Source organism: Nipponia nippon, unplaced genomic scaffold (assembly GCF_047370975.1).
Source record: "Nipponia nippon isolate SJK-2023a ecotype South Korea unplaced genomic scaffold, ASM4737097v1 scaffold_4, whole genome shotgun sequence".
In the NCBI taxonomy this organism is placed as follows: domain Eukaryota; kingdom Metazoa; phylum Chordata; class Aves; order Pelecaniformes; family Threskiornithidae; genus Nipponia; species Nipponia nippon.
Genome location: NW_028262358.1, coordinates 68,476,054 through 68,494,245, shown reverse-complemented (window position 1 = coordinate 68,494,245; position 18,192 = coordinate 68,476,054). Strand labels below are relative to the sequence as shown.

The following is an 18,192-nucleotide window of genomic DNA, read 5'->3' as shown; positions in this document are numbered from 1 at the left end:
CTGTCTTGGAGAGCCACGGTGCCACCAGGAACATTTAGGAAATTCCCTGAGATGCCTGTACAGCATCAACCTTTTGCACATATCAATAGCTGGTTCCTGTGTCATTATTTCCAGTCATGTCCTGTCTTGGAGGGGACATTTCACAGAGCAGAAGGCTGGTGTTGAGCATCTCATTCTCACCGGTGCAGAGCACAGGCACTCCGCATCCCACGAAGTGTGCTCGCTGGCTAGAAAGCACAGGCTGAAAATGTCTGAGCTGCAGAGTGCAAGGCTGAAGCGCACGGGGGAAGGCCTAGGGCGGGAAGATATGACAACTGAAACTGGCTGCATTTGAGATGCAAATGGACCTGAGCAGTCCAAGGTGTCACAAGGCTTGGCAGACGCTACCCAGCCTGATCTGTGATCATTTGGCACTGCACTGTTGAGAGAGAAACAAACTTAAAGCTCAGAGGAGGTACAGTTTGTTTAAATAATAGCAAGTAATTAGTCTGAAGACAAAATCAGTGATGGCATTTTATAATTACAATTAATTTAAAGGTTAATTTCCTTTGGTGCTAAAATCTTATTTAAAACATTTGCCAGGAAAGGAAATTAGGATGTTCTATCTAGATGCATAGAATGCTTCTGGGAATCCATGCCTATTATCACTAGAAAATTAGGTTAGACTCAAAGTGGGAATTTCAATTCATTTTAGTGTATAATAGATGGTGGTCAGGGCCTTGAGTCAGAAGGGTTGCTTAGGGTAGACTGTATGATTTGCATTTTCTTTGTTTGTGGGATTAATTGCAAATGTTTCCAACAAAAGGGCTGGGTTTATACATGAACAAGCTTGACATGAAAAGAAAATTGGTTATGGATTGCTGCCTTCGTAACTAATGAAGTTGATGTTCAAGGAATCCCTAGGAGACAGGGCTGTGGTATGAGGCAAATATATAAATAAAATCGCACAGGGGAAAATGGTGGTGTTGCTGGCTCCATCTACGATAATTTCTCTTCTCCCTCACTGTCTTCCCTGCCACTCCCCTTGCATCCATCACCGCCTCCTGTGGTGATTGTCAACCTCAAGTTTAAAAAATGTCTAAATAACATAATGTAGAGCTTGAAGGAAGTAACATTTCCATTCCAGCAGCTCAACACAATGGGATACTGCTTAATAAAATCAATGCATTGTAACAGCCAGGGGGATATACTTACCTTGCATCATTTTTTTTAACTATTCACCACTCATGTTTTATCTTTTCAAGAAAGGCAAGTTGCAGCAGTATTGGAAAAGATCCGCACATGTGAAAAAAGAATGAAGAGTTAACATCTCTTTTACGAAGAAAGATACATTTCATACCAAAGCATTTTGAAAATATTACTTGTCATGAATTAATTGTTTCAGGAGAGGAAGACAAAGAAGTCCAGATCATGAAACAATGTCCCACACGGTTGCGTCAAACTGTTAGCAGAAATGAGGCAGTAACTAGTGACAGTCCTGACAACAAAAGCTGCAGATGATTTGAAGAGATGCTCAGGTTGTTGCCGCAGCTGAATAGGACGTGGTCTTCCTGGCCATGGAAATGTTTTGACATTTAAAAATAAACAAACTCATATGCAAAATCAGGAAAAATCAGCAAAATCTGAGACTCTCCACAAGCTGAAAATTGCATGGAAAATGGTTTCAGGCAGACCGTCGTGTTTTGTTTCGATGCTGGTGAAAGACTTCATTTTGATGTGAATCATTTATTGCTACATTCCACTGAATGTGGAGGGCAGGTTTTGGAGGCTGGCCCTCCTGCGCTGTGCCTGGGGGTGCATCTCCTCCTTCGCCCTGACAGAGGGAGTGCAGCTTGGACCCCATTGAGCATAGGCATATGAGCAGCCCGCATGCAGCTGTGCAGGGCTGCCGGCCCCCTTCCCCACCCCGGTTTCCCAGCTTCTGAGGGCAGCTGGCTGCCTCCTCGGGAATTCAGCCAAAACGAGTGGGTGTAACAGAGCAGGTCCTGGACAGCCAAGCTCAGTCTGGACTGAAGGACAGCAATATCTTGGAGAGGAGTGGTGATGAGCTGCTGCAGGTGGACTAGACTCATTAACCATTTCCAGTGGCCCTGAAAAGGACACCTGCCCACAGCCTCTTTGTGTCTTCCCTGCTGAGACAGTCAACGTGAGCTCCTCACAGTTTCTTACATGCCTGGGACATAGCTTTGTACTAAATTATTTTTATCAGCATGCCTTCTGTTAAAGTTTTCCTTATTACTTTTCCTTTTAAATATCTAGATAGGTCTTCATTAGCATTGCATTGTTAACTTTCATAGATTTGGGCCTTAATTCTCCACTTTGTTGCACCTACTAATGACTCTTATTCTAATTTATTAGTGTGGTGGTCACACTTGGAGGCCACTGCCCCAGGCATTTTCTTTTTCTTCCTTTTTTCTTTTTTCCTCTCTTTATTGCTTGCCCTTAGCAATGATCTGGCTAAGAACAATTTTTCCTAATGATTCATTTGATAACTTCTATGATAATTCAGTCTACCCCCACATTTTCTTTAATTCTTAGAATGATTCGTCAGTCAAAAACTATTTCAGGGCTCTATTTTTTTGCTCACTACTCAAGCATAAAAATTTGAAAGCAAATGTCTATTATCCAGCAGTGTCCAGGTCTGTCCAGTTTAGAAAAATAATATATTCTCATAGCTGAGTGGAAATCTTTTACAGACTCTTTACTGAGTGTTGGACAAGCCCCAGTGCAAGCTTGGGCAAGCCTTTCAAAGCCTCGCAGGGGTCAAGCAGCAGCCTACCCACTACCCACTACCCTATTTCCAGGTCTATAAGCTTGACAGGTGGCTTGCTGCATTTATCAGATATAAAAGGCAGTGCTGACCATTTCAGTCCAATATTTCTCATTGCTGCAGCTATGCTCCAGCCATTTCCTCCTGTCCTCTGGCTCTTGCTCTTACCTGCCCTAACCCTGGTCCCTTTTTCTGCCTTCAGTTGCCGAAGCCTTGCTCATGCCTCCCAGCCCTTGCTTGGTTACTCCCGGCTGCTTTCATCCTGGCTCCTTTCCACTCAGCCATGACCCTGGTTCCCACCTCCCTGACACGGTTCCTGCTACTGACCAGCCCTGCTTTGCTGAGGCATTGCTCCAGAGCATAGTCTTCCTCACCTCCTGCCTTGAGGCTCTGCCACTGACCAGACCCCTTCTCCACCTGGGAGTCTGAGATGCATTTTAGCTTCTGTAATTTCTGGACACTCAGCATCATTCATCCTGGTGTTTTCTGCCGGGTACAGCCATGAGCTGGGCTCACCCTGAATGCAATATCTGCATTCCTGCTTAGTCCTAATTATAGGGAGTATCAGGCTGAGATCCCTGTCAGTGCCTCTGTAAAGGTGGTGACACCAGGTGGTGCTTATCCGATTTTACAAACCTGCATACCTCCCCAGTCCTACATCTTATCTCAGCAGGGCTGATCAAAGAATTAGCCAGGGGATCAGCAGCAACAGAGACAGAAGATGCTGCTGCCAGCCCTTATCCAACAAGCAATATGATAAGAAGAGAAGACTCTGGAGTAAAAGCCCCTGTGAAGCAAAAAATTACAGAATAATTTTGACTATTATAAATGTAAATAGCATGGGAACAGTGGCAGTAGGGCAGAAATTGAGTTGAGAAACTCCACCAAAACTTGTGTCAGGGTTTCCCTTTTCTCCTCCTGTGGACATCGTAGGGCTCAGAAATGCCATGAGGCACAGTTTAAAAATCTGTGGTTTTAGTTTCACCTTGCAAATGGGTGAGCTAAGAGCACTCACAGGCAGTTACTGGCTGTTTGGCAGAAATGCAGTTCATTTCACCACAAGAACCGGACCGAGTGTCCAAGTTCTTATGTCATTTCTGAACTCTCCTGCGCCAGCAGGAAAGGCACAGCCTCACGTATTGGCACATGCCCTCCTTCCCCCTGCTTTGCTGGGGCTTGACTCTATCCCATTTTGCAAGTCTAAATCACTGTGCGCTCAGCACAAAGACCAGTAATGTTTGATTATCATTATAAACAAACTTTATTGAGATCGTATTCAAGCAAACCTCCTCCTGTGTGCTGTATTGTGGAACAGCCACCAGGCCATGCTAACAGCATAAAAAGGCAGTAGCACTAAAGTGTTTGAAAGCGTCTTCACCAAACAGCAAGGCGGGTAGCTGGATACTGGCAAAGCTGCAGGAGCAAGGGTGTCCCCATATGTTTTTATATTTTTTCCCATATGTCATTTCCAAAGTTATTAAAACCAAGCCTAATTTTAATCCCCTCCATTTTTTCTGAGTTTGGACAGTTTTTAGCTACCAGCATTTGTGCACAGCTCTCTCTTGTTTCACATACATACTCACTTCTGCACCAACAGTGCTTCCAGTGATGTTATTAGCTGCAGTTTGTTGCCATCTCTCCTCTCTTCCAGCTACTCACTGCACCTCTGAGGCCTGAGTCCAGGGGCCCAAGTCTTTGGCCTCCAGAGCCAGTGTATGTAAGTTTAAGACCTTACATGTCAGATGTAGCACATGTACACCATGTATTCTCTCTCTGCTATACCGCACAGGAAATATGTTCAGTCATGACATGCATGTGCAAGACGCATCCATGTGCACATGCACATACGCTTCCCTGGTCATTAGCACTTTTTAAATGTTTTTAAATTTTTAAATACCCATCTTTATCACGGGTAATTTTAAATTTTTAATGTTATTTTAGTGCTTTAGATTCATGAGTATATTTAAGGACTACCATGTTGCCAAGCACTGTACAAACATGAGTGCCAGCCCTATTTCTTGGAGCTTGCAATCTATGTATTAGACAACAGGCAACTGGTGGGTACAGGCAGAAAGTGAGCACAAAGAAACTCACTTTATTCACTGTGGTAGACAGGAATATAAGTGCATTGGCAACCTAATTATTGCCAACAAAGCAAAGAAGTGTTTTAGGAAAAATAATGAGAGAACTGTTTTTGAAGAAGTTCTTACAAGGAGAGAAAGTGTTTGGAAACTTTACAAGTATGGAGGTCAAGCTGGCAGCATGGGGGCAGAATTTAACTTTTAGAAATGGAAGGAGCGATTAATGTGGAGTCTCCACAAAAAGCTTTAAATGTCAAAAGATTTAGCTTCTACTTGATGTAATATGGAAGATAAAATCAGTAGAAGGATGCAGAGAGAGAGTAACCTAAGAGTAACTTAGCCAAAGAGATGAGTCCTGCAGCTTTCGTCTCCTTAACTCCACATTTGGTGAGTTCAAAAAAAAGGAAAAATTGTGGTGTTTGACACCAAGAGCCCTGGGTAAATGTTATAGCTGTGTCAACAGATAGAAAAGTCTTCCTCGTCAATATGCAAAAATAATCTTCAGAAATTAGATCGTGAACAGCTCAAACCAAAGTTGACATCTAATTTATATCCTCAAGTGACAGGCAGACTTGAGGATAGAAGTGCCTTCATTCACTATGAGAGGCGGCAGAGAAGGTTAGGGAGGAGCAACTAAGAGTTCTGGTTTTAGCCATGGAAAAGTGGAATTGATGTTTAATTATCAATGGGTAAATATCACAGAGAGAAGCTAAGATTTCAGTTTGTATAGAAGGAGCAGAGTGAGGACAAGCCAGGTACTCCGTGACACCTCAGAGAGCTGATGACAGCAGAATTTGCATTTGCAAGTGCTACTACCCAGTTTACAGGAGGTAGAGAAAAATAAAGGGCAGAGGTTACTGCTCATGGAACTCCAGGCAGCATGCTGGAGGGAGAACCATCAAGAAAGGAGATGAATGATGAGAGGAGGAAGGTGAGCACCTGCAGAGGGGAGAGCAGAGGCCAGTGAGGCCAAGGTTTCAGGAAGAAGGGAGCAGCAGCTGTGCAAAAGGTGGCTGGATGACCATGAAGAGGACTGTGTGCGCTGGGATACCAGTACCCAAATTTGGATAGGAAGAGGCCATCTGGCTGCAGTTCCAGCTGCATGCAAGGGATAGAACACAAGATGGGAGAAAATCTTCTGCAGAAGAGGAGGAAATTAGCTCCAGAAAGTGTTTGAAACCATCAGGAGAGAGAAAGAGAGAATGGAACAAGCACAGATAAGGGTGGGGTTGACTTTTTTATGAAAGGAATTTACAGGTATTTGTATTGGGAGGGAAATGTAAAAAAAAGAGACCAAAAGAAGAGTCTGTCACTGGGACAAGCAGAAGTTTTACAGGGCAAAATTCCTATGACTGTAGTAAGAGAGAAGGGGAAATGAACTGTAAGAGGAGGAGTGAAAAAGGCTGGCAAACTGAAGAAAGAAGGACTACTTTATCAGTTTTCTCATACAAGAAATGGGAGAGATGGTGTGGAGAGAAACAAGTGGAGATGGGAGGAAGGAAGCAGATGAGGAAGTGATGGGGGTGTCTGGGATGGAACTAATAAAGCTGGAGGAGTCAAGCTGCTTCATCAGGGAGATGGACAAAGGGAAGGAGGAGAGGAGGAATCAGCGACAGACATCACCCTTATTACAGAATTACTACCAAAGATGCTTTTAACTTTTAAAGAAGAAACCACAGGCAGGAAGCGGATGCTGTGGTGAAGACAGGGTTGGGTGCTGGTGGTACACTCACCACTGTCAGAGGCAGGGCCTCATGCATCAAGGGTAAGGGTAAGATAATCAGCAAAACAAACAATAGTAGAAAAAGAACAAAGTAAGGAGAGGGTTTGAAAGCAGTCAGGAAGTCATCCATACTGCAGGTCACAGGCTGGCCAAGTACGTGGCTGCTTCCCAACCTTTCCCTTTCCTCTTCTTTGCATATAAAGCCACTCATCTGCCTCCCCATTCCTAAACTCTATATCCTTTCATATCTAGTCTACATTGATTTTTGCATGCCTCCTAAAATGCAAGGAAAGCCATAGCGTTAGTCACGTTTCTACACACATATGCCCTAAACGACTCTCTGGGTCAGATCCTAAGCTAATGTAAATTATCATTGCTTCAATGAAGTCGCTGAAGCTGTAAATATATATATGAGCTGTGGACCTGAATCTTTATGCTTCTGTACTTATATCTCACAGATGAAAATTTCTGTAAGGAGAATAGTGTCTAGTCTTCTGGTTTCTATTCACTATCTTTCCTTTTGCTTTCTACAGGAAGATGTTTTTTGCTTTTGTTGCACACTGTTTCCTTTCCCTTTGTCCATCTGTTGATTTCATCAGTCTCATTGTTTCTTGCTGCTAGTTTTCTAGAGAGTCCCTTCTCCCATATGCACATCCATGCTAATGGGGTCTTTTTTGTGCATCCCAGTTTAATGGTTCCTTTATACGCCACAAACTTCCAGAAATGAAAAATGAGAAACCCATTTATGCCTCTCATCCTGTCCTGATATACAACAGAGACAGTGGAGACTGGGACTGTGAGCAAAGGCTGAAACTTCACATCCTTGTGGGTACTTAGTAATAGAAATTATGTCCCTGTTTTGAGATATATGTCCTGTTTGTGTTACAGTTGTAACCACAGTCATATGCCTGACAAGCCCCTTAACACCAGCAAAGGAAGAAAACGCTCTGGCTGAATTTCTTGTAAGATATTTTACAGATAAATAGTACTGTTATTATCCTATTCAAGTCCAGCTAGGAAAATAAGCATCTCGGCACCCAATATTTCAAAGGAATGGGATTCTGTCTTTGTTTGTATATGCACATGTGCTTTTACTAAAGTAAAACATGACAAAAGAGCCACTTCTGATAACAGTGACATGTAAGATGAATGTAAAATAAGATAGTTAAAAATGTGTTTGATGGATGGGGTTAAGGATGGAAGCCTCTGTAGCTATTCATCTAATAAGCCTTGTTTTATTCATCTCATGTTGCTGCTGCCAGGAATGTATCAGTTGTACGACACTTTTAGTGACCTTTCAGGCACAGTCAGGATAAAATGCCTGCAGAAAGGGCAGCATTTTGCATGCTTTAAGAAACTAGCTCAGAGTCCACAGGGAGCTTTTAGCATAGTCTGGACACCACAGGCTTTGCAGTGTTGAGAAACTGCACCATCAAGAAAACTTGCTACAAAGAAAGTACTGAAATAATTTTGTATTGGAGTTCACTTTCTATTACATACCTTTACCGACATTGCAAATTTTGTTGTTGTGTGTAAGAAGCCATTGTATGTCTACAACAAGGTCATAGTAATATCCTCTGCCCTACCATCCTTTGGTTACCCACGTGGGAACCTCCACTGTCAGTTGAATGCAGAAATGTCTCTGCAAGCTTGCCTTGTTTGTCACTTGACAATCTGGCTTGTTAATACTCTCTGTTTACTCTGTGCAACAGGGCAAAGACACAATGCATGCAGAGATATTCATCATGCATCTTTCTCTCATGCCCAGACAAACACATTTTACTCAAAGAAATCTGTTTCTTAACATGTTGGTTTAGCTTTCTGAAAACAACCCTGAAATCATCCTTAAGACCTTTTGCCCCATGACTCCAAAACAGAGTATCTATGCCTGCAGCCTTCTAATAGTGGTTTACCAGTTGCTTGAAGGGTCTTGGGAAGTACACAAGAAATGCAAAGCCGGACAAATGCATATAAGCAACGTCCATAAAGTGACATGTGTTGACACCAGTGAGACACTCAGTCCAACACAGGTATTTTCTGACTTGTGTTGTTAGAGGTCAAGAGTGAGAAAAAAATGAAAACTGGGCAAAAGAACAACAAACCATAGCTACAGCAAAGACATATCCATTCTTTTTGCTGCAATTTTTGTATTTGGTCCTCCCAGCCTAGCACTTCACCCAATGATAGTCCTATTCTTATTCTTCATTCTGTGCCTATAAATCTAGTATGCTTCCAAAAACATTATCACATTGTAATAAAGTTATTCTGATGGTTACAGACAGTGAGTAAGTAGAGAGCAACAAATGGCATTTATCTGGATTTTAGCAAAATTTTGACCCTATGAAAGGTTTGTAAGCAGGCCAAGGAAGCACTGTCCAGATGCAGTCATCATAGGTTGTGTGCAGAATTGTTTAAAACTCTGTCTGAAATTTAGTCATCAACAGCTGGGTTGACATTTCAGATGAGATCCCACTAGGACCTTGGTTAGAGAAATAATTCTCTTCATTATTTTTGCTAACAGCAAGGATGATAGAGGAGAGAACATTTGTAAAAATTTCAGATGAAACCAGACTGGGAGGGGTACGAGCACTTGTGAAGACAGGATTAGAAGTCAAAATGATCTTGAGAAGTGGCTTGAAATCAAGAAGATGAAATTCAATACAGACAAGTGCAAAAGAACTCCTGTGAGGAAGAATCAATCAAGTGTCTTCAGATAAAATATGGACTACTTGGCTAGACTACAGTCAGTGTCAAAACATAAAAATAAAGATCTGGTTATTAAGCCTTTGTATGTTGCTGTTGAAAAAAGAAGGAAAAAAAAAAAACAACAACAAAAACCCCACCATGTTATTCCAGGTAATGTACCGAAAACCTACATGACAGTTGTTGCAGTTAGTCCTGATTTGTGCACCACATTGTAAGAAAAATGTAAGCAGACTGAAGAAGGACCTTCAGCCTTGGAAATTGAGAGGCCTGGAAAACATGGGCCATGAGAAAAATTTGAAAGAACTAGGCATGTTTAAATCTGGAAAAGATGGATAGCACGAAAATACTTTTGAAAATGCTTAAAAGTAGTTATAAAAGAAAAAAAAAGGCTCATTTGTCTTCATATCCATAGGGAGAAAAGGCCAAAATGTAGAAAAGTAGTTTAATTTGCAGGAAATTACATTTAAATTAGACATTAGGAAGTTAGGCATAAGGAAAGGCAACACAGAGAGATTATAGAACCTCCTCCATTAGAGATGTCAGGGTTTAATTCAGTAAAACATCATTCTGGGATAGGAGCATACGTAATGTTGCCACCAAGCACAGAATCAGCTAAATTATTTCTGCAGGGGCCATTCTTGCCAGGGAAGAAGATGGATGACAGGTTCAACATGTCTATGGTTGCAATGGAGACATACTGTACTGGTCCAGTCTAGTGTTTCGGTGGCTCTTTTCTTGCAAAGTAAATGGTGGACAGAGGGGTACAAGAATTTGATTTTGTAACGTCTGGAATGCGTGTGACTGCATTAATAAGTGTGGCGTATGTTGAGGGTACCTTAGTATAAAATAAGCTCATAAATGCAAGATTTAAGGACTCCAACCACTGTGAAAGTTCTCAAACCAAGGGTTATAAATTTACATTTTGTGATTTTTATATGAATGTTACTGCATTTTAGATCTACAAGAAGCTATCCTCTATCAATCAAAGAACTTTTGTTTTTCTTTTTTGCTTTTAATGTACACAGAGCCAGCCTGTCAGTAGCAGCGCCCAGACCTGTGAAAAATGCGCTTCCATACCTGAACTCTTTGGCCCTTTTCTATCAAAGTAAAGTCAGATTCACATCTGCTATGTAAAAGACAGTATTTCAGGGATGAGAGCTGCCCACAAGTAACCCCCAAAAGCCAATAGTTGGGTGTCCTGGTGCAAAGGAAGCAAAGGGTGCTCTTTTACCTGTGTAAAGAAAGTGTTATAGCAGAGAAACAGGGGTCTTAGGCTCAGAAGGGATTGAATTGCCCTGGAAATTGTTTAAAATAAACACGAGAAGACCATTGGGAACTGGCAGTCTTGTGAATTAATAAATAACTCCCAACCTACAACCTTCCTCCAGACCCTCAGTGCCTTGAGAGAAATGCTGGTTTCCTTAGATCTGTGAAGCCTCATGTCTGAAGCTCAGATAAATTGTTCCAACCCTCTGTTCGTGCATTTCAACCCAAATGTCAAAGCAGGGAATCAGAGAAACTTCTGTCTCTCAGACAGAGTCAGATCAATGTGCTCTCTCCTCTACATCACAGAACCACAGTATGCCAGCAAGGCAGACACAGTAATCACAGTCAGAAACAATGCATTCATGCCAGTAAATAAATGGTTTTCAGCATTTGTAATATTTGAATAGCCATGTTGTTTTGTACTCCAGTGAGGTGGTCTACTTGAAAAATAGGGAGGTGTGGCTATTTCTGATAGACAGATGGCTGTTATAAATCCCTCATTGTCTTTCTGTGATTTTAAAATTAATTTGATTTTAAAATTTAAAAAGGGACTTTGCCATTCTCTATGTTTTTTTACCCTTTTTCTGCATCTCCACTATTAGCTGGTCTAATTTTAACAGATTATTAGGGGGTCCGTCAAAAGTAATCTGTGTGCTGGGTGGTTCTTGAATGATAGTGCCTATCACTTCTGAAAAGATGTTGCTAATGAAAGCAATTTTCCCCCCTTTCAGTTGATTTCATAGGTGGATTTGACTCTTACGGCTATCAAGGTCCACAGAAGACATCTCATTTACAGCTACAGCCCATGTATATGTAAGTACTTAACTTCTGAGATATTCTGCAGAGTGGCAGGCTGATATTAAAGGATCATTAAGCTGAAAGATGACGTGACTTAAAAATTCAGAATAGGCAGAAGCCTTTTTTGAGAGACTGAATTCATGCTACAGTTAAGCACCAACATTACTCTTCTGTTGAATTATAATGATGTCTTATGGCAGGATACAATGTGTCACAGTTGTTTAAATAACACCCAGCTCTCACCTGATTTTCCCCCATTTTCATTCAAGTAGTTTCCACTCAAAGGCAATGAGAATTCAGTTTAGTAAAAAAATAGTCAAATCTGACAAAACTTGGTTGCAAAAAAATGGTTTTTATTAAATTTTATCAAAAGTTCAGCAACTTGCTAATTTAGTGGATGCATTTAGCATTTGTCTTACCAGCACATCTGTTCATGGAAGCACCTCTGTACCTCATTTCCAGCCTCCACATTAAAAAAAAAAAAAGAAAAAACAAAACCAAAACAAATGTAACAACATATGGCTTTTAAAACCAGTTTGAATAGAAGACAGTATTCTACCTAAACAGTGAGAGTGACAACTCCATCCACTGCCTAGAAGTGCAGCCTGATATATTTGGGGATTAAATGGATAATGCTGTATGTGCACATACAGCACATACACACAACTGGAGTACATTCACACTAGAGCTAACACCCAACCATAGACCAGTCTAGGAATAATCATCTCGAAATATTTCTTGTACTGATGCCAACTGCAATTCAGAACAGTCCTGACTGCCCAGATAAATCTTACCTCACTGCTGCAGCTTTTTGAAATGTTTTTTATTTACTATCACTGGTCTAGCACAGCACAGAACAGCTCACAAAGGGGCAACATTTACTTTTTCCCTTTGTTTCTCTTCTGAGCATTTCTTTTGAGGAAAAGAACTGAGTACAGGCAAACAATATTCATCCCAACATACACTTCCATTCACCCTTGAATGTAATTTCATTTCTTCTGATTAGTGGAAGCAAGCCTGCTAATGGATTAGTGGATTTTTGCATGAAACTGGCATTTACTCCTTTATCAGTGGTACAATCAATTCTGCGGTAGTGCTTAGGATTGGGCCCTTTGGGAGCTTTGCTAGGAGCTTTTTAATAATCTCAAATTACAATAGTGCATATCTCCAATGCCATCTTAACTTCAGCTTCCCATCTGTCTGTGCTCAAGTAAAGATTTTTCACCTGCACTTTTGGCACAGTGTTGTGCATTTAGGAAATGTTATTTCCTTCCTAGTATTATGTGTGGCTCATAGGTACTTAGAACAATTCTAATCCTATTTCTTTCTCAGTATACCATACCTTGTCATCAACATATGGAGCCCTCTAGCTGAGATATTATCCCATTCTCTTTTTGCTCTCAGTGTTTCTTCCAGAACAGCAGATTGCATTTACTGAGCATCTTCATACTGACTGGAAAGAAAGCTAGATCTGTGGAAAAAAAGACAGCAACGTTTTTAAGCTTGTAGCTGAAATGAAGAGATATATGATTAATCCATGTAAACTGCTCCACCTTATTTCAATGCTGCATTCTCACTGGAGTATAGGTGATTTCTCTGTCTTAACTGAGAGACAGAAATCAGTATGTAAGCTGACATTTTGTCCAATCAACCCACAAAAGTATTGCCATGTCTCAGCCACAGTCAAACAAAGACACTTTGTGTTTCCCTCTGACTGTATAGCATTTGACAAGGTTCTCTGGAATTGCTACAGTCTGTCCTTCAGAGGCTTTTACAGCATTTAGTAATACCTTTCTGTTATTTACAGCTGAGGTGCACTAGGAACATATGCATATCTATTCACACTGCAGTTAGTCTGTAAATGTAGGCAGACCATTAGGCAGCTGAGTGACAAATGCGAATGTCAAATTAATCAAGCCATGGTTTGATCTGCTTGTAGCACTATTTACAGCAATATCACATACTGGAAATCAAAACACACTGATATGATAACAGCAGGCCATACTCGATGTTTTAAAGCTTTATTTGTTGGGAGGAAGGGTTTGGTTCCCTAGGGATCTTGTTCACCAAAGTACATCAGTGTTAGCCTCCATAGTATTCACGGAGAAAAAAAAATACAGGACTTTACATTACTCTCTGGCCAATGTCACCTGTACTTTACAATGCCCAGCATCTCTAGGAGATGAGTAAAAATCATTTAACACAGACAGGGAGAGGAGAGGAGAGGAGAGGAGAGGAGAGGAGAGGAGAGGAGAGGAGAGGAGAGGAGAGGAGAGGAGAGGAGAGGAGAGGAGAGGAGAGGAGAGGAGAGGAGAGGAGAGGAGAGGAGAGGAGAGGAGAGGAGAGGAGAGGAGAGGAGAGGAGAGGAGAGGAGAGGAGAGGAGAGGAGAGGGAAGAGGAGAGGAGAGGGAAGAGGAGAGGAGGGGAGAGGAGAGGAGAGGAGAGGAGAGGAGAGGAGAGGAGAGGAGAGGAGAGGAGAGGAGAGGAGAGGAGAGGAGAGGAGAGGAGAGGAGAGAAGAGAAGAGAAGAGAAGAGAAGAGAAGAGAAGAGAAGAGAAGAGAAGAGAAGAGAAGAGAAGAGAAGAGAAGAGAAGAGAGGAGAAGAGAAGAGAAGAGAAGAGAAGAGAAGAGAAGAGAAGAGAAGAGAAGAGAAGAGAAGAGAAGAGAAGAGAAGAGAAGAGAAGAGAAGAGAAGAGAAGAGAAGAGAAGAGAAGAGAAGAGAAGAGAAGAGAAGAGAAGAGAAGAGAAGAGACGAGACGAGACCTTCTGCTTTGTGGACTCTATTGCCATACTCTCACCACTGTCCAAGGTATAATCATATCCATCCAGGATACAAGTATACCCATACATATCCAGATAGCTGTATTAGTAACTATTTCCACAACTGCTACAAAATGTTTGAATCCAGAGGCAGTGGGGGATATATTAAGCATCATCCTGTCTAATTCCTGCAAGAGATCAAGAAAATATAAAGATAGCTAGTTGCCACCTCTGTGACCTCTACTCTTCAGGCTCACATCGGGTGCAACTCATGTGGAGCTCTGGGTTTATGAGAGAAACGGGAGATAGTTGCCTGTAAATCATCTGATTACTAAGTATTTCCAAAGGCACAATAGCACCTCTTTTTGTTGTCTATGGTGTGGCAGTACCTATAGGTGTGCTAGGCATGCTACAAAAGTGGAGGAGAACATATGGCCTCATCTTTGCTTACCAAAACAATATCAGCTTCTAATGGTGGTACAGATTCTGACAAAATGAAAATTTCAACATGTATTTCAGTAACAAGCACAGAGAACGCCCCATATATTTCCCAGATTGACTCATATACAGAAATAGTACAAATCTTGAAGACTTATAGAGTTGTGTGGTAGCTGTCAGTCATGATCCACATACTGCTTGCTGATGTGAATTGATTTAATGGATTGCAATGACAGAATTCCATCAACACCAACTTTTATTTCAATTCAAGCCAGACAGATTTACATCCAAGTGATTTAAATCAATTTTAACTGTTTTATACATGCACAGTTTAATTATTATCTTGAAGGAATGCTGGGTTTAGTAATTGCTAACTGTTAAGACACACTGTTTTGCAACCAGTTTCCTCCTGTGTGCTAAAGTTAGCACTTCATTTTGTTAATTTGGAGGTTATACCGAACCTACACAAACTTACACGTGCAATTAAATAATTATACTGATTTAGTCAGTCTCCTCATGTTTACATTTTTATTGTGTCAGGACTTTTTTAACTAAAGAATTATTACTTTCTATGTGTGATGTCAATCAACCTCTACTTATAAGAACATTCGAACTCATTTTAGATGCACACAGTACATTTGTGTGGAACTTCATCAGTTATGCAAAACTACCATAAAGAAACAGGATACTTAAGGGAAAAAAATTTTGATTTATGAAAAGGAAGCGTTATCTATAGATAATGAATTGAGGTGACTATCTCTGGCTACTGTTTCCTTAAATAGTGTAGAATTATTGGATTCAGGCTCACTTTGTTTCTTTTCTTTATACTTTAGGCTTTGAATTCCAATCACAACTCTCCTTATCATCTCTCCCAATTCCACATTTAATTTAAGACAGCTTATTTTTTAAAGAGAAAAATATATTCAATTTACAATTATGTTTTAAACAAAACACTGGTGTTTTGGGGGAGAACTGTTATCATGATGTTTATCTACCTGTTATAAATGGCTTTTTTTATTATTTAAGTGCCAACAGTGTGCTCTATGCTGTACAAGCCAAGAAGCCTAGACAGCCCCTTCAAAACGAATACGCTTTTTAAACAGAATGGGACAGAACCGGTGTTCAGGTACCTCCTTGCAGTGTGGCCACAGCTGATGCCCTAAAAAGCAGCTTCCTGGCATTCTGTGCTGGAGATGCCAGTGCTCATTTCCAGACTATGGGACAATACAATAAGATGGTGGAAATCAATTGTCAAGAGAAAATTCAGCTCTTGGGAGGTGATCGAGAAAGGTGACTAAACACAGCACTGATTCTGATACACATGAAAAAACACAGTTATGGTTGTGGAACAAGACTGCACTGCATGATCACTGCTCTAAAAACAGGAGGAAGGAGGGAGGGGAGAGAGATTTTTCTTTACGTTTTTCACAATAAACTTGTTTGCTCAAGTAAAGAAGAAGTGAAACAAAAAAAAAAAAGCATGCATGTCTGATGCTGATGCCTAATGCACTGGAGAAATTGCTCAAAAGCAGTTCAGCCTTGAAGTGAAGCTTGCTTTCCTCATATTCTGCAACGTCTGAGAATCTTTGTATTTTACATATATATATATGTGTGTGTGTGTATATATATATATAAACACACATACTATATATGCATAGAAACACACACACCTGTATGCACACAGACCCCTTTATATATGTGTGTACACATACATACACACCCACTTATGTGCATTCTGTTACACAGGACTATTGGTAGGCATTGCTTTTCACTAGAAGGCACTTCGGATAGTTTCTGGCTAATAGGATCCTACCTTTCACCAAATGTTAGAGGGAATTTGAGTCAATAACTCAGAGACGAAAGAGTGTAGGAGGGGTTAATGTATTTGCCTTACTACCTGTTCCCGTATTTTCTGTCTGTTGTGTTTACATCTGAATTATGCTTGGCCATGGTCTCCTAGCCTAAAGCTGCAGGTATTTGTCTAGATAATTTCTCATACTGAAGATACTTACTTTACCATTCACTTGAAGAATAAGTGAAACATAAGCAAGACACAAAAAACAGCACCTAGAGTATAACCACTGTGACACTCAGCAAGTTCATGCAGTACAAATCTGCTGTGTTATTATCTCCTCATGTTTGTGGGATTCAGACATTACTGGCAACATTTCATTTAAATAAACTACCTTGTCTAGCAATCAGCATCATCTTGTCTGTTTTAGGCTGAAAGCTGGAGTTATAAAACACGGGTTTGGGACAGGATTCTTCAGGTGTACGGGACTGTGACACTCGCACATGCACTCTGCTTTGCAAGTAAGCCTTGGGCGACTTTCCCAGGCACCTTCGATTCAGCCCTTCTCTCCTCATACTGCATCACTTCTTGCTTTTACAAAACCAGTTACATTTCTGATGGCTTATTATAGGTCAGGTCATCTTCCAGGTGACACCTGGATATATAGTTAAGACTATAATTAAATATCACTTCTGCCTAGAAAGGTTTAGAAAACCTGTGCTGACTTCTCTGACAATGTTCCAGAGAGAGCCAAGCGATCACCTGAGCAAACACCTTGCCTTTCTGTCCTCTTCATCCCATGTGCACCTGAACTGTTACTGGTCAGTGGATTACACTTGCTTGCAAAAAGGCACCAGAGCAGCAGGTATATGGTGGATTATATGTATCTTTCTTTTTCTGTCTTTCTTCTAGGTCAAAGTAAACATGGGTACTACTCAACATGGCCTGGAGGACCTGTCAAAGAAACTTTCAGGATGGCCCCCCAGTTCTTCAAAGAGAAAAAAAAAATCCAGTTTTTGTGCTAAAAAAAAAACAACAAAAGGCTGATTGAACAGTGAGACCAAAAAAACAACAGACACCTTCAGCCCCTCTTTCTAACAGGTACTAAGGGAGATGCCCCGGACCCCCACCTTGGACCTCCTGCCTCCCAGCACCAGAGGGCCACAGAGGCGTTGGTGCCATCTTCTGGCTCTTCCCTACCCCGGCCACCGCCAGCGCGGCCCATCTGGATTAAGACATGAACCTAGCCAATTCGGTGCTTTCGGAGCCCCCTCCACACTCCTGGCCGCGTTGAGTCTCCTGAGTCAACACAACACTAAAAATGCCGGGATGACCTTGCAGCAGAAGTCAATAGACAGCACGTTGTTTGCCCTGAAGGCTGTACAGTTCATACTTGCCTTAACCCAACTGCGTTGCACATCAGAGAAACTCAGTGCAAGCTTTCTGAAGTAACGTCCTTTAGGCTCAACATGCTGCTGTTAATTCTGAACGATTTCTAAGTCAGTGGTTTTCTTTTGTTTGGTTTTGTTTTGTTTTCATGTCAGGGAATAAGGCTCTGTTGCTCCGCAGCTCCAGAGCGACCGAGTAGAAAACTGCCAGCTGTCTGAGAAGTGCTTTACTTTTGAGGCTCCACAGTGGTCAAGAAACAAACAGTTTATAATGGTTAAAAAAAAAAAAAAAAAAGAAATGAGACCTTTTGGGGGTTGGGGTGGGGAAAGGGGTAACATAAACTACTAATTGAACCTACTGGAAATAAGCAGCAGAAACAGCGCTTCTTAATCCCGCTGGTTTTATTTATCGCACTCTAGGTGCTTTTATAGCTATCTCTAAATGTCTTTTACTAACTACAGAGACATCTG

General features: G+C 41.2%; 1 protein-coding gene across 1 annotated transcript in view; it reads left to right on the top strand.

Annotated features, from left to right (window-relative positions):
• Positions 1-17,671, top strand: part of NKAIN2 (sodium/potassium transporting ATPase interacting 2) — a 549,497-nt gene extending 531,826 nt beyond the window's left edge. Inside the window, exons 6-7 of the mRNA XM_087776902.1 lie at positions 11,278-11,359; positions 17,246-17,671. Coding sequence (XP_087633028.1) covers positions 11,278-11,359; positions 17,246-17,255 — 92 coding nt within the window. The 3' untranslated portion in view covers positions 17,256-17,671. The remainder of the gene's footprint in view (positions 1-11,277; positions 11,360-17,245) is intronic.
• Positions 17,672-18,192: the final 521 nt, after the last annotated feature.